We start from the raw sequence: 16823 nt of genomic DNA, 5'->3' as shown, positions 1-16823 counted from the left end.
GAAAGTTTTGGCATAAGCTTTTAATGTTTTTATTAAGTTTTCTAAATTTTCTCTTTAAACTGAATCTGTTTGCTTTTTCCCAGTAGTTTTTGTGATTTTTTTTTTAAAACTATTATTCATCTGGTTTTTATTTATCCTATCAGTAAAGGAGAAGAGTTGCTCAGGTAAATCAGCATTCACAGTCAAACCTTCATACATTTTAACAACAGAACTGTTTTTTTATGTGTCTTTTTCACAAATGCTGTTGAATTATTACAGTTTTTTGTTCTTTACATGTTTCAAAAATAGAAAAGGTAAATAATAAACATTCCATTGAAATATATTTTATACAGTTCTTTTATCACGTTTATATTTTTATTTTTCCTCTCTCCAGTGTAGTGACAATAAAATGATATCCAGCATTAGTCTTTATCGCATAAATCCCATTCATAAACGGAGGGAAGGCTCTCATTTCTCCGTCTCTCTGTCTCTTTGTCTCGGTCCTCCTTTTTTCTCTGCCTCTTTCCAGTGGACACATATCAGATATTTATCCATCAACCCATAGGTTGATCAACTGACTAATCAATCAATTGGTTAACAGTGATATGGAAAAGGACGGCGACATAGCTTTATCTGGACTTAATTTTCTGTTTATGAAACAATTGTGAAAAAACATAATGACTGAAAAGGCACAGCAGAAAAGAGCAAAAGATGCCAACAAAAAACCTGAAATGAGTGGGGGGCGGGGGGAAAGCTACATTTTCTATGATTTGGTTAAAAATTGCAAAAGCTGCATCAAACGTAAAAGAGAAAAAATATGCTTAGGATATGTTCTTGAAACACAGAAACATGCTCAATTTATTTCCCCAAAACGTCCAACACCGGTGCTGGGAAACTTCTGGAAAGCCGAGATTGGACTCATGAAACTGAGCCTCCAGAAAAATGATCCCAGTCTGTGAAAAGGGGCTATACAATGAAAAAATTAAAGAAGCGTGTCACTGTTTCTTCTTACCCGACAGAGAAAGGAAGAGGGAAAGACGAGAACCTTGTTTTTTTTCTGACGGAAGAGAGAGGCTTCCCTTCACGTGGCCGTTCAAAATCAAGTTAAAAGTCATCTTTTTAAAGTTTCCCCACGCATGCATTTAGAAGTCATCTCCACACACACAAAAATAGGATAGAAAAACACAAGAACAAGGGATGCAAAAAGAAGCTTCTTCCTCAAAATCAGTGAAGGATGAGGAGGAGATTATAGAGAGAGAGAGACAGAGAGAGAGAGAGGACGGAGGAGAGGAGCATGGCATGAAGAGGAGGTGAGGTCGCTGCAAGAAACGCAGACTGGAGTTTTAGATCCCAACTTAGCTAACTAGCTACAAACTGAAACTAAACATCTATGTCGAGCACGAAAAGTTCATTCTTCACCTTGGGAATAGTATTAAAAAAAATCTTAATTCCAAGCTTGAGAGTATTTCGTTTTTTTTAGGTTAGTATAAGTGTTTATCCAGACCTTGTAGGCTAGCAAAGCTGTGTGGAAACTCGTTAGCCTGGGTCAAATTGAACTCTTAGCCTTTTGAGGACCTTGCTGTGTTAGTCATGATTTTAAGCTTGCTAACCAAATCCAGACAATGTTCGGCCAGCTTGGCAGAAACTAATTAGCATCGGTAAATATAACTATTATCCTTTCGAGGACCCTGCGGTGTTATTCATGATTTTAAGATAGCTAACCTGTTTATCCATTGTAGGCTAGAGATTGGCAGAAATAAGTAAGCCTTGGTAAATTTAGCTTTTCTGAAGACCTTGAGGAATTAGCTAGGCTATCAAAGTATATTTTCCATGTGATGTAGGCTAGTAGAGATTGGCGGAAACTAGTTAGCCTAGTTAGCCTTGGTCAATTTAACCATTAGCTTTTCTGAGGACCGTTAAATGTTATTTAGGATTCTTAGCTTTTCTAAGGACCTTGAGCTAGCTAACCCGCTTATCCAGACAATGTAGGCTCGGTAGATTGTATATAGGCTTTTAAAACTCCAATCAGCATTGAAGGAAGGTGGGGGTGGTGTGACAGTGAGCAGAGCCGCTCCTCTGCATCTTGTCCTGATATGTTTGGTCGTCTTTTGGGTTTTCAAGTAAAGTTGCACTATTGGTTAGCTCAGCTGTCAGTCTTCTCACAGGGGTGCGGCTTAGCTCAGTTTGCACAGCATGCTTCTTTTCTTGCACACACTTATAGACAAAGGCACACATTCTTCAACACACTCATAACCTAAACCCTTAAAAAAAGGAGAAAAAAAGAACTATACCATAATTGCTGTCCCCACTACACTGCGGTGGACTAATCAAGGTTACTATTTGTCTTTCTGGACATACACAGCAATCACTTCTCCTTCTGCTCATACAGCCATACAGGTCTATTTTATGACTTATTTAGCTTTTGAAGCAACAACAAATTGTTTGGGAATAACTGCTGGTGTGGATTTCACCAGGCAGCAAGCATCTAATGACAAACACTATTAAGTTGCATGATGGGAATGGTATGAGCCAGCCAGGAGCTTGACCCAAACTAGGGACTAGAATTTTCACCCTTTTCTTAATCCGTACCTCAAGATACTCCCAAATGTATGGACAACCAATACATTAGTGTGTATTCCTTCTATGCTGTATCACTTGCACCAGCCTGAAGATAGTAATACACAAATTTATGGGCAATTCTGATTGGCAATATTGTCTTTTAACGTTGTTGGCTCTATCACGTATTGTTTTATTGCTAGACAACTTTTTTACATCTACAGTGATCGGTTAGGGCAATGGTAGTGTGGGACATCTATAATGGCCACATATGCCCCCATGACTAAACCACCCAAAACCCTATCCAAGAAACATAAAAAGTTGTTCTGCAACAGCCCAATGACATGAAGCCTTTAGCCCAACCAGCACATGCATAGGCTGTTTTTATGTTCACCACATGCTTGCATACAAAAGCATTAATCAATCTGCCATTATAATCACCATGATCACAATTCGTCACAATTGCATGTGTTAGAAAATACAAAATATATGTCCATGTAAAACCTAAAAAACTAGCTGAAAGCAAAATAAACCAACACAGTTTATGACATTGCTTGGTAAAGCTACAGTACAGTACATGGTAGGCTATTTGTTTTTACTTTTCTGAAGCTTTACTTTATACCTTTTAGGAAGACAGGTGATATAAAATATGATAACTGATATCTGTAATGTGCAGTACTATATTAAACAATATGAACACACTGGAAGCAATGAGACCCAGTACAGTGTGGAAGGACAGTTAGACATAGTTTAGATTCTACTTCCAGGCTTCAAGTAGCATCATAGGGGACCATTGAAATTTGGAACTATTATTTTAAACTTTCTTTTGAAAAAAAAAAAAACAATCCAGCAGCATCATCACATTTCAACATTCCACCTCTCAGATTTTGTGATACAGTGTATTCCTGAGATAGGCCTGTTTCTGTTTGATTTTAACTGTTATTTGTTCAGACTCCCTCAGAATGTCTAAAAAACTAACAATGATTGTGGAGTGTAATGGCCAACACAGTATAGACACCAAACAAAACCTATTGTTGGTCCCCATGATGCACTACGTAGTGCAAACCAAATTTCATATGTAACCAAGTGGGAGAAGTATTTTTCAGCCACGGCCCTTCAAGTTATCAGCTTTTCAATTAGCATGGCTGCATATGCAAATACTACAATTTACAATAATCTGATGGCTGATTTTCATACAATGCAAGACCTCAGACGCAATCTGATAACTGAATGGACTGCAGCTGGAGTTTGGAATATGAAGGAAAAAAATTTAACTCAACCATTTTGTCTTGGCTAAATCCATATTATCTTAGGGCAGTTCAGACTGTCAAAATCTGTTCAATGATAATGCAAAGATTATCGAATATGTAGAAAGTACAACATATCTGGCAAAAGCAGTGACAAAATTGTCAATAACATCATGTTTTTATGTCATTTAGTTAACATTAGTTGTTGTTGTTGTTGTTGTTGTTTTAACTAGGGAACAAGCCATAAATGGAAATATTTTGGTCTGATGTTTCTGATAGCGCTAACTATTTTAGCCAGAAAATAAAAACCAACTGCATGGATAGCTTATGAGACAACAGGGTCCTGGGCACAGACTTGGCAGAATGGAAGTGTTTTTGAGTGTCTTTAGAATTGTTATTCATACTTTGTTGGTGTTTTGAGTCTTTGTAATCATTTTTTGGGTTTCCTTGTAGTCTTTTTACATGTCTTTGTAGCCATTTTGCATTTCTATAAAGTATGTTTTGAGTCTTTGTATTTGCACCTCTGTATCTTTGTTGTTATTTGGAGTCTCTTTGGAGTAATGTTGCGTCCCTTTGGAGTCGTTTTGCATCACTTTTTGGCTGTTTTGGGTCTCTTTGTAATTGTGTTGCCTCTCTTGAAGTAATTTTAACTAACTTCATGGTCATGTATGTGTCTGTTTGTAATCATTTGATCGACTTGGCCTGTGCCCGATAGGCATAATCCATCCATACCTACAAAGTTTGTAGGTGGTGGGCCCACATGTTCTCATAAACCAAATACCTATTCATACAGAGCAATTGAAATTAAACGAAAGCATCAAAAATTAAAAATGTATGTTCGCACGAGATGCATAATTAAGACATGATAAAACAAATAATGAGGAAAATCAACACATACAGCTTTTCTTATTCGGGTCCTATTCACTTTCAGGCTACCCAAAGTGCTTCAGTCACCTTTAAAGACATTTCCATTTCATTTGTGAGAATTTTCCCATTGTTTTTATTGAAATCTATCCAGAGATTTTGAGAAGGGGAAAAGAGAAGGGGTACTGTTTGAACACAAAGTGCCAAGATAGCTGCCTATCATCCTAGAGGAACCATCACCAACAGGAGCTGCTGTTCATACATTAATATTACCTATTTCAGATTTAGAGCACCATGTTGTGTCACCAACCAGGTGCTAAAGTATTTCAAATCGGGTTGCTTTCGACGGTAATAAACTGGAAGGCTTTCACTCTATAGGTTGAACTTTGCACACTTTTTACTCAGTGTTCACTCCGTTCATTTATAGGCTTATGGCACATTTACAACATGCTGTAGCTGGACATGCCATATATTGTTTTAAGAACAAGTTAAGCTACAAAATAATGTCACCAACTGGCATGTAAGCAGCAATGTACATGTTTTGGAACAGAGTCGAAGAGCAGATTTGATAAAGCTACTGGAGCAAACATTTGCAGATGACATCCTTCTATTTGAATGTCCTGAACCACATATTTTCTTTCTTTGCATTTGGTCAGAGGTCATATCATCTATATTTGACATATATTTTCAATTGTTTTTAGGCTGCATTTTCAAAAAGGGTCTAGCAGCTGATAAAGTCTTAGTTAAAAGTGTGTAACTCGCTTCATGAACACAATGTTTTAAATCGTCAGACCTGCCTCAGACAAAATTCATGCAGATACATTTTGATAGTTTTAGAAAAACGGTTATGGTTTAGCTGAGGGGATTTAGAGTTTGGCATTTCTAAAATCAGCCCTGTGTTTGTTCATAACAGAAAACATTTTTACAAAATTGTAATCCTAATCCCATAAAACATGAAATGATTTAACCGTAGCCCTAACCAATGACACTGAAAGGTCTCTAAAAGTAAATTTAAAAAACGATATTCTCTCTGTCACCTATGAAATTATGATCCCATACAACTGAACTACACTGAATTATGTTTCCAGGGAAACATATTTTTTTTCCAAACCAAACAGTTTCTTTAACAGATGGAAAAACATAATTAAAACACACCACAATAGGAAATAGTAAGGTGAAACTATTTGTTAGATTTAGTAAAGGAACATGGTTTTGCTTAAAATGACTACGAAATTGAAACAAAACAAAAAAGATCCAAAAGTATTAGTTGGTTCAAACATGACACAAACAGCAGTCTCCTGGGTGGAAGCCCTGAGCTTTTTAACCTGTCCACCACATGGACTTCCTTGAACTCGTTGCAACTTATTTGTGGTAAATTCACTATGCAGTTTTGTTGCGTGATAACGTAATTTTTAGGAGGCTGAATAAACAATACATTCCTAGTGGAGTACCAGCATGGATCATGAGGCAGCCATCTTGTACCTTTTTCAGACCTGCCTGGATCATTTGTAGTTCCCCTGTACTTTTTCCTGACTCATCCTTGACCCTTGACCGCAGATGACCTTTCTTACCTTGAAAGTGTGACATTGCTTTAGATAGGGCAAGGACAAGTTTGGACAACAGACATTTGAATTCAAATTGCACAGAATCGATGACATCTCGTGAGTGGACGGCACAGTTCAGTTCAAGATCCGTTTGATAGTCCACATTGTGACACACACACACACAGCTGCCATTGGAGAGAGTCATGTAAAAAGGTTCCGGTAAAAGGCTACAAGAGGAAGAAGAAAGAGAAGAAGAAGAAGAAGAAGTAGAGGAAGAAGAGAAGAAGAAGCAGCGTAGAAGTCAGGTGAGAAGCTGCAGTAGAAGACGAACTTGGAGTAGCAGAATAAATACTTGCAGTAGTCGGGAGGAGTCTTCTTGGATTTTAGAGGGTGGGGTGGGGGTGGGTTCCTAAGATTTCTTGTGAAAGAAAACAGATGTTGCAACCCTTTTTTTCTCATTTGTGTTTTATCATTAAAAACAAAATCCAGAAAAAACGTTTTTTAAAAACATAATCCTACTTTTTTTTATTTGTTGCATATAACATCATTTTTGTTCACGTTTTTTAAATTCTCAATTTCTAGCCCTGTTATTCAAAGGGGAGATCAGAATGGCTTGCAGAAGTCATGCAGAATATTCATGCTGGTAAACAATGTCATAAAAATGCATTTCTAATTTGCAATCGTTGCCATTTATTTTATTTTTTATTTTTTTGTCCCTAGAATAGTTTCTCAAAGTTGTTCTCCCGCTCCTGCGTTCTTTGAAAAAAGAAAAAAAAAAAGCCTCTATCTTCTTGCCCCACATCCCCAGAGGTATAGAGTGTATGGTCTGCAGAATCCCCCCCCCCCTTCCCTCTTTCTCTCAGAGGGGGAGGGAGCTCCTCCTCATCCATCATGCTTTTCCGAGAGAGCAGGAGATGCTGTTTTGCAAATGGGAGCAGCCTGTTTAAGGGGGTTGAAAAGTAGCACGGATGACGATAACTTTGCATTGACATTGCTGCGTGGAAAAAAAAAGAAGAAAAAATGACGGTCCCTCTCATGAACTCCATCTCTTCTCTCGCCCCTCTTTTTTTTTATCCATCCATTGTGTCTTTGGCTGTCTTTCTTCGGGTTTTAATTGGTTTCATTCATGCCATGCAGTTTTTGCTAAAGAGGCTGAGATGCAAGGAGGGGGAGGCGCTTGAGATACCGTGAAAACATTCGGGGGGGAGACAGAGAGAGAGAGAGAGAGAGAGAGAGAAAGAGGGTTAATCACATCTTCATTTTCAGTTTGACCACCTTTTCTTTAGCAGATGTTACAGCCAGTTTCTTTTTTTTTTTTTTTCACCCTGACTGTAACTTCCATCCAACGTGTCCATCTTTGGGTTTATTCCATCACAACGTGGATGAAAAACCGGCTCTTTGACATTTTGCTGAGGTCTCTGTAAGACGTCAACTATCTCCCGGATGAGTCAGAAAAGAGCGCGTACAGGATCACGTCAGGTATACGTACAATGTGGCTGATATTTTTTTCTGATATGTATGAGTAGATTTCAGCCCGGCTGATAGAGGTTCCGTAGCTCAGCAGAGATCAGCAGGCCTGCACAGCCTGACTCGGACTCTGCCGGAGCCGTTTAGACATCACAATGGACCGCCCCTCGCCTTGCATAGTGCTTTGAGTGCCAAAATAATGGAAGATCCACTGGAAATCAACAGTTGTGATCGAAGCTTTGTGAAAACAAAAATAAAAAGTAAAATAGAGGGCGTGAGTTTGACGTTGTTTCCAAGTCCAAGTCTTGAACCCTCTGGCCGCTACACTGGGGAGCATCCATGCTGTGGTTTGCCCTGAAAATTACTTCCAAAGAGGTGGTATGTTTTTATCACTCCTATCTTTATAATAGCTTATGTGATCGTGACCCTTTTTGTCCATCGGGATCCTCGGCGAAGGTTGCATATGAATGTGCTGGAGGGATGATGAAATGTTGGTCGGAGTGTCGGCGATCGTTTCTACCACTCGTCTTCTTTTTGTTTTCTTTTGTTTCTCTTTCTCTCTATCTCCTTCCTGTTTTCTACAGTGAATCCCATCGCAGGAGATGGAGGGGCTGCGGTTTCAAAGTTTATTGTTTTTTCCTCTTCTTGTAGAGAAACAGGGGGAGGGAGGGGTGGGGGTTAGAAACTCAGCACTGAAAGGGAAAAAGAAAAGAGAATTTAGTGAGGATTTGTAGTTAATATGTAATGACCCGACCATCAGACACCAGACCAGGGTATAGCATGTGAGACACCCAATAGGTAACAAAGGGTTAGATATAGTGAGGTATAGTGAATCACGCCCCTTGGGACCATATTTCGTAAAAACACATGTACGGTAATCCACGGCGAGAGACACATATTTTTTTTTAAATCCTGTTAGAATTGCACCCTGATTGTTTGTCAATTTAAAAGATAATTTATCAAGTGAAGAAAGTTTCACATTGTCGTAGCTTCAGCAAGAGACATAAACTATGCTAACTAGGACGTTTGATTGTGTCGTCTTTCTGATTTACATATATTAAAATATAAAATGCAACTTCCTTGATGTGCATAGTTATCTTATAAACTGACAAACATCTATATGTGTAATTCATGGTACAATTCAAACAGAATCAAAAAAAGATTTGTCTCTCGCCATTGAGACCATACATAATAATAGCCTCTATTTTAGAAGATTCATTTATTTTGTTTCAGATTGTAAACTGTAGCCAATCTAGTAGCATCCAGGTCTGGCGCAGAGGTCGATGCCCAATCTGCATATACATGATGCTGGTGGGTAAAGTAATGTTTTCTTTGGCTTCATAAGAATGGCATCTGCTCAGAAACACAGTCCTGGAGCTGGTTGAAGCAGCTATTCGTAAATTCCACCACTTAATTAAAATGGATTGCTCCTCATGAAACTAGTACTTACATAGAGATGATTTGTTCTAAACATTTACACCTCGTCATTTGTTGTTGTCTAGGTAACTAAGCTAACTTGCCGAGCCAAGATAGCCTGCCAATAAAAGAGTAAAATATTGAATATGGTCCACATATAATTATATTCCCATAGAAATAGAATAGGAGTAGAACAGACATTTACTGTTTTCAGTGGTAATATTACTCAAAAGAAAATGGTGTTTTGCTAGTTGTTACTGTCACAAACACGCCAGTGGGGCCATAAAGAGAGACGGTGTCTGGCTAAGGAGCTAGTTAGCTAGTAAGCTAGGTAGCTAGCTACTCAGCACTGCTGCTGTTGCGACTCATTTTCCGTTACCAGTGTAGCATTAAAGAATGCTAGAATTAGCAAGCAGTGCCTAAATGTTGCACTTGTTACAGAAAAAGAGCCAAACAAAATTGAAAAATGTAGTTTCCTAGGGTCTAACAACAGTGTGTGGATGAAGCAGTTGTTAAATTGTACTCAAACCGACCATCCTTGTTGATTTGCATTGGAATGTCCATTCTACTCCTATTTTATGATGTTACAACCATAACTTTTGACTGAATGAGTGAATAGCATAGTTACTTTAGCATAATCTCATTCTAATTACTATATTACCATATGAATACTACAAACTCTGGAACACATATTTTTCCATGTTTGCTGACATAAATTACATAATATATATCTTTTACACCTCCAAAATATATATATTTCATGAATTTAAGCTAGCTATGATGTGACAATGACTCGTGCATGTAGTAATACATTAGTTTGAAAGAAGTTGGTTAATTACAATTAAGAAATCTTTAAATTTAGTGATGGATTTATGAATAGCTGTTGCAACCCAACACATATGAATTGGTGTTGGCTCATGAGATTGTGACGAGCGATTTAAGAAGACAGAATGAGCAAAACTGACAATTAATTTACCCATCATTACATAAAATAAAAGTTTCAGCTTTTCAGCTCATTTTTTTCCTTTCCTCTGGTGAAACTAAGTTGATATGTGGAACCACACTGAATATAGGCCTGTTTCCCAAAAACATCTACATGGGGTAAGATCACTTGTTTGATGTATCTCAGATTTTTCATGAAACAGTTTTAACTCAAAATCTGTTTAGAATCTTGTTCTGGAGCTTTCAACCAAACGTCAGGATAAAATTCATTCCCAACTGGTTTGGTTTGTGGCCCTTAGAGTAAAATCTGTATCCTGGGGCACCTTGTCACATGTTTCTGACATCTATGAGATGTTAGATTTTCCACCAAAAAACCCTTCGTTCAGATGGTTTATTTGAATAATTGATCAAAAAGCAAAGATTAGAGTAAAGATCATAATGATCTCTAAACACCTAGAGTTGTAGCATTCATTTTTATTCATTAATGATAACAACCTACTAATGTCATATATAATATAATGACGGTCAACAGCCATTTTTCTGCAGAACTTTTAGTATTAGTATTTTTACATTGCTGCATCAATGTTCCCATACAAATAAACTGCACTCTCAATTACATTTAGAGGGAAACACTTTTTTTCCTAGACCAAATGGTTGCAAAACAAATATAAGTACTTCTTTCATGAGATGTGATAATGATTGAGCCGTCTCCATGGCAACTCTGTTTGCGGATGAAGGCAGTGAGATTTGGTTGAAAGCTCCCATGAAAAGCTGATAACATGCTGTAACTGTAACAACTGACTACTGCCCTTTTGCTTTCCACAATAACAACAAAAAACTGCGGAAGCAACAGATTTAATATTATTATTTCATTCTAAATAATAAGATGCTGTTGGGAAAGAGTTTGTGGGAGTTTCTTCATGTTGTTATTGAGATGTATAGCCTTAGCCATTGTAGAAACCCATTTTTTCCCTTGATACTGCTGCACAACTTCCCAAACAAAATCCCTTTTGAAAGCGCAAAAAATACGGCAATTGAAAGACTTCTACAATGGCAGACTGAATGTTTCCAACCTGAACTCGAGTTTCCAGCGACGCTCAGTGAGAAACACTTGTTCGCACTGCAGCAAAGTAATACCGCACACCGAGGCAAGGCCAAACACACCACCGAAGCAAAGAAAAAAAGACACCACCACAAAGCTCGGCCAGCCCAGCCAGCATGCAAATACACCAAGAACACAGAGCTCGGAATGTGACGAACGCCATAGCGCTTCTCTCTGCAACTCACACACACACGGATACAATCTGCAGAAGTCCTCGGGGGGCTGCTCAGTCCTCTGATATCACAAACCTTTGCACGCTAATTAAGAAGCTGATGAGACATCGAGGTCAAAGGGAAATCAAAAAAGAGGTTCAAACCAGAGGACTGCAGCCAACCAGGACTGGGCTGAAATCCAGACCAAGAGCCGAGAGTGGAACATCTTAGTCCTGCACATGTACGGACCAGACCTCGGCCAAATAACGTTTAGGGTTTTTTGTTGTTTCATCCCACAGCGGCACCAGGTCAGGCTTATTTTAAAAATAATTTTTCTCTCCGGTGCAGATTGCGTTTTTGTCCAGATTGACAATTCCTCTGGACCCGTGTGGGATAAAACAAGTCGTAGCTGTTAATGTGAAGGAAGTTTGACCCAGGTGTGGTTACACAAAGGAGGAACAAAAAGGTAAGGAAATAAGAGTGCAGCACACAACACGGAACATAAAACGAAAAATGTCACACACCGACAACCACGCACAGATGAGGAAACACAACACAAGGAGCGGAAACGGTGCACGGAACAACAGTGAGGGACACATTCTTACATGGAGAAGCGATTTTTTGCTTCTTTCTTTCCTCCTCCTCATCATCACCACATTTTTCTGTCTTCCCCAAACTTTCTCCTCCTCCATCTCCTTCCTCTGATGATGCTCGGCTGACAATCCACTCAGAACAAACAGCACACTTTCCCCCTCCTCCTCAATCTACAATATATCACTGCAGTCTTTTTTTATTCATTTAAATGTCCATTCATGTCTTCGTCCTTGGTGAAATCCATTGTTTGGCCAAGCGTGTTTTTCGTTTTTTGGTGCAAAGGTGCTCCAATTTTTTCGTCAATTCCTTTTTTGGTTTTTGCTGTGATAGACTCCGGGGGTTGGGTGGAGGGATGGATGGTGTTTTCAGGGGGGGGAGATTCTCTCAGAGAGAGGGACACAGTTGTCGCAAGAGCGTGGAAAGACAAGGGAACGACACAAGGTCGAAGACAGGAAGCACATTTGGACAAGGAAAGCAAAATAGCATTTTTTGAAAGAGGGGGGGCGATGCCACAAAACAGAGCACATGGCATTCACGGGGGACAGAAAAAAGAGGAAAGCTTTATCTCGCTCATTTATGCATTCATACAGTACATCTTTAAGGAAACATGGGTTAACAGGAAACACAGGGGGAGAACAGGTGGAGAGATTGCGAAAGAGATACCTGAGTTGTGAATGGATGGAAAGTGAAGAAAGACTGACAACAAGGGGGCGGAAGATTAAAAAATGTAAATTAAAACATGTTGGACTCTTTTAAAGGTGCCTCTGCAGTGTGGTTGCTCGCTGGGTAGCAAATTCTTCAAATATCTTTTCTGGCAAACTTGGTTAAGTCTCGGTGAAAACAAAAAAAGTGAACATTAGTCTTCAGCATGAAAGTCTGACGCTTTACACAACCGTCCGCCACCCCTGACCTCATTATTTCAACTTGCTACAAAAGGGAGACCCTGCTTCCTTGAACTGAAATGGGCCTTGGCGTGATCCCTGTGGGACGCCGTGTGCTACCTAACTCTGCAGATGTGTGCAATGTCCGCAACGATAAAGTCATCAGAAAGTTTTCAAGGGTGTTGACTTTTTTGACCGTCCTGTCAAATCAATCGGCCTTTGACTGCATAACTAACTGGTTTACACCCACTGACTGGTTTCAACAGGGATGACATCACACGAAGGAAGCAATGCTAGTTTGTCATGCAGTCTTTTAGTTTCTCTGTCATTTTGAACTGATGTTGCAGTTGATGCTGGATTGGCCAGAATATAAGACGAAGAAGAAGAAGAGACTAGACATTTAGGTATTTATTCATATTTATATCAGGATTTCTTTTCCTCCTAAAAAAGAAAAGTCCTAAAACACAGAAATGAGGCAGCATTTTGGTTCCTTCATCTCAAAGACAATATTTTTTTTATGCGTTTTATGGTTACATGCCTGAAACAAGAGTTTTAAATGTTTTTTCTATGACATTCATTTTGAAGCTTTTACATGTCTTAAAAAAGGCTAATTAGAATACAAAACACCATCAGACCGAATACTAAGCAGTCTTCAGCTTAGTGCTGGTTACACAAAGTCATGCGACTGTAGTTTGCTTGAATCCTAACATTAGCTTTGCAGTTCTGCTGATTACGTTCAAGAGCGGGAGCTTGTATTTGAATGGTATTCTCACATTGCAGAGGTATCCTTCTTTTGAACTAACTGCACTTTAAATGCAAGTGTCAAGAATAGAACGGCACGGGAGGAAATGAAACATGGGCGGGATGAAGTCACGGATAATGAGGAAGCGGACGAATGGGGACGATGAAAAGGGGATATTTTCAGTGAGGAGGTATCTTGGGAGGAGAACGGTCTCTCCTCTCTCTTGCAGAAGAGGAGTCGAGACACTGATGGAAGAAGCTGGATTTTTTTTTCATGTCTAAGCATTAGTTCACAGTTACTGCTTCTTTTTGCATATATCTGATAAGCACAGGGCTTTCAGAACAGTTCTCTGTGAAAAGAGAAGCAAAAAAAGAAGGAAAAAAATCAGAAGCTACGATTGTTAATATGTTTCTCTTATAAGTCTCTCAAGTTTCGATAAGAAAGCAGCTATACAAGGCCTACTAGAAACGTAACCCCACCCCGTCCTACAAAAATAAACTGTCCCACCCCCACCCAGCCCTGTTACAGTACCTAACTTGGTCTCTTCCGACCAATAGCATCATAGCATTTTGGCATGCATAATGTCAGACCGTCCCACCTCTTCGTGCATTCAAAGAGGCAAACTTTTTTTTTCTTTTTTTTGTCCTGCATGCTTTGTTAGTGCATATGTATGCATCTTAACACACACATCCATACACACTCTTAGTAGTCTAAATGATATATACACATTCATTAAGCTGAAGACTAAAATCTTATCAAACCTTCTCACATTATTAGTCATATCAGTATCCTTATTGCTTGCAATGGAAACCCATGCAGATTCATATACAACGTAGACTTTACAATATGTACATCGGCGTGACAAAAAAGCGACCTATCAGCAGCGGCCTTTTGGGGAAAGCGATGCTAGTGATAACTGACGTTGGGGAAAGGGAGGGGAGGATGAGGAAAGGAAATGTCGAGAAACGACAGACTGGTTCGGTGGAGAGATTGGAGTGTGTGTGTGTTTGTGTGTGTCTAATAGGATTTGTGGGTTTAATCATGAACTTCCCGTGGATTCACACATCTAAATCATACACTAATTAGGATTCAGCTAAAATGGAAAGTGATATCCGGCTTGAGCATGAGGATAACAGGAAACCGAAAAACCCTGCATGACCCCGGAATCAGGGTCACGCATGGTTAAAGCATAGCTTGACATTTATTTGGGAGGGAAAACTCTTTCTTACTGAGAGTGATATCGATATATAAATCTCCAGTACAGAGCAAGAGCTAGGCAGCAATTACATTAGCTACATTAGCTGGAAGCAGGTGGAAACAGCCAGCCTAAAATGCATATCAACACCTGCAATATCAATAGGTAACACATTAACATCGTCACTGTGAGGTTCCTGATACATTTTTTTTTTATGCTTTTGGACAAAGCTGTTTCCTCCCTGGCTAATGTAGTCCAATCACTCCAAACACAGGGCACAAAAAGCGCTTTCTCCTTCCAAAAATGTCAAACTGATTCTTTAAATGAACAGCAATATCATCCCAAGACAAAGTCCCATCACTTTGGGCTCTCATGTCCCAACGCTCCCGGCTTTAAAAAAAAAAGGAGGAGGAAGGAGATACCACAGAGCACAGGAACTTCCTCTGCACCTTTAAAAACACCTAAATAGAGTCCACGTCCACTGGGCGGTCAGTGGTCGTTCTCGTTCGGGATTCGAATGAAAATCTAACGGAATGATTTGGTTGAAAGCTTTCTGTCTGGTGGGAGAGAAGGAAGATGAGGGCGATCGATGAGAACAGATCCCAAACTTAAACACACAATTACTGTCTTAAACAACCAATGCTTCTACAATATTTGAAAATAAATTCCAGTTCAAAAGCAAAAAAGGAAACATTTACACCATAAGAAAAAATAAGTAGAAAAAAACATCATGTCGTGGCAGAAAATGACCAGAACATTTTCCATTAAGTTAACGGACATTTCCGTCAAACCCTGAAATGGAAAATTCTGTAGATTTTACAGTATATTGTCGGTCAAAAAATAAATGACAATATAAAATAAATGACATGATAATTAGTCTGCAAATATTGCTGGCAAATCTGGTAACTTAAAACCACTCTGAGCCAACATTAACCCCTAAACATAAATCATTCTGGAGCATTAATTTGATATTTTTTTCACCACTGAGGTGGAGGGAAGGTTTTTCTAAATCCAAAAATCAAATGAAAGTTTTCATTGGACGTTCTTGGTCTCAATATTTGAAGGGGTAATTAATTAAAAATATGGGCAAATTTCCATCCAAAAAATTTGCTCAGGTTTTTTACAGACTGACAGAAAGATGACATCATACTGTGACGACCCACAGGTTGTTCATAACAAATATAAAAATAAATAAATAAATAAAATATCCTTTCTGTCTGACAGAAACAGAAAAAAAGATTTTTTTTCACCCCAAGGTCTGCATCTTAGTGGAGAAGATGCCCCCCCCCCCCCCCCCCCCCCTCCCCCCCACACACACATGAGCATCCACGTGCACACTCGCGTGAACCGCGGATACGACACGACTGAAAACACATAGATCAACCGCCACCGTCTCTTTTATCTACATTGAATATTTCTGTTTTTGTATGCTGTCCCTGTTGTCATGTTCTCTCTTTCTTCTTTCCTTGTGGCGTTTGTCATTCGCTTCTCTTCCTCTTCTTCTACCACGGACTGTCGCTCCAGTAGCCGTTCACAGTGCCTCCTACTGAGCAGCCGCAGCCGAAAACAAAGAAGAGGTGGACGGACAGAGGAGGATGGGGGGTGGGGGAGGTCGGGGGGGGCAAAGAGAAAGAAAGAGAAGCCAAAAACTAAAAATATTGCCACTGGCTGCTGAGTCACACTGGAGTAGTAACGCTGTTGGTGGTGATAGTGGCGATGGTGATGATGGTGGGATGAACTCAAGACTTGAGGGAAAACCACACTTCTCACACGCTCACACTGAGCTGCAACATCTACAAATATAGACATGTATACCCCACCCCCTTAAAGAAACAGTTTGACCATTCTGGAAATATGCTCATTTGCTTTCTTTCCAAAAAAATGTGAGAATTTTGAGAAGATGAAAGTCAGTAAGAACTTGGATGGAGTCAGGATGTGGATAGCTAACCGAAAACACCTAGTCTGGTCAAAAATACACCTGCTCAAAGTCGTAAAATGTTTTGATGGGTTTCTACACTATATGCACTCATAATTCATTGGCAATGATAAAAAAAAAAATCAAAAATCGTCATAAGAACCCACATAAGTTCAAATGGACAGGATAACTTAATTGCCAAACAATGACAATAAATGTCTTGAAAA

General features: G+C 39.2%; 1 protein-coding gene across 4 annotated transcripts in view; it reads right to left on the bottom strand.

The window, feature by feature from the left end:
• Positions 1-16823, bottom strand: part of LOC311031376 (voltage-gated potassium channel KCNC1-like) — a 76251-nt gene continuing 59428 nt past the window's right edge. Inside the window, exons 5-7 of one of the 4 annotated variants that reach the window (XM_084037662.1) lie at positions 11875-13835; positions 1667-8349; positions 1-1554 (exon numbers count right to left, since the gene is read on the bottom strand). In XM_084037662.1, the coding sequence (XP_083893788.1) occupies positions 13771-13835 (65 nt within the window). In that variant the 3' untranslated portion in view covers positions 1-1554; positions 1667-8349; positions 11875-13770. Of the gene's footprint in view, positions 1555-1666; positions 8350-11874; positions 13836-16168; positions 16228-16823 lie in introns of those variants that run through there. The other 3 variants (XM_084037665.1, XM_084037663.1, XM_084037664.1) reach the window with 3 other exon arrangements.

The sequence above is a fragment of the Eutrigla gurnardus genome, assembly GCF_963514095.1.
Source record: "Eutrigla gurnardus genome assembly, chromosome: 20".
Taxonomy (NCBI): Eukaryota; Metazoa; Chordata; class Actinopteri; order Perciformes; family Triglidae; genus Eutrigla; species Eutrigla gurnardus.
The sequence above is the reverse complement of the archived record's forward strand: the minus strand, read 5'-3'. Positions and strand labels throughout refer to the sequence as shown.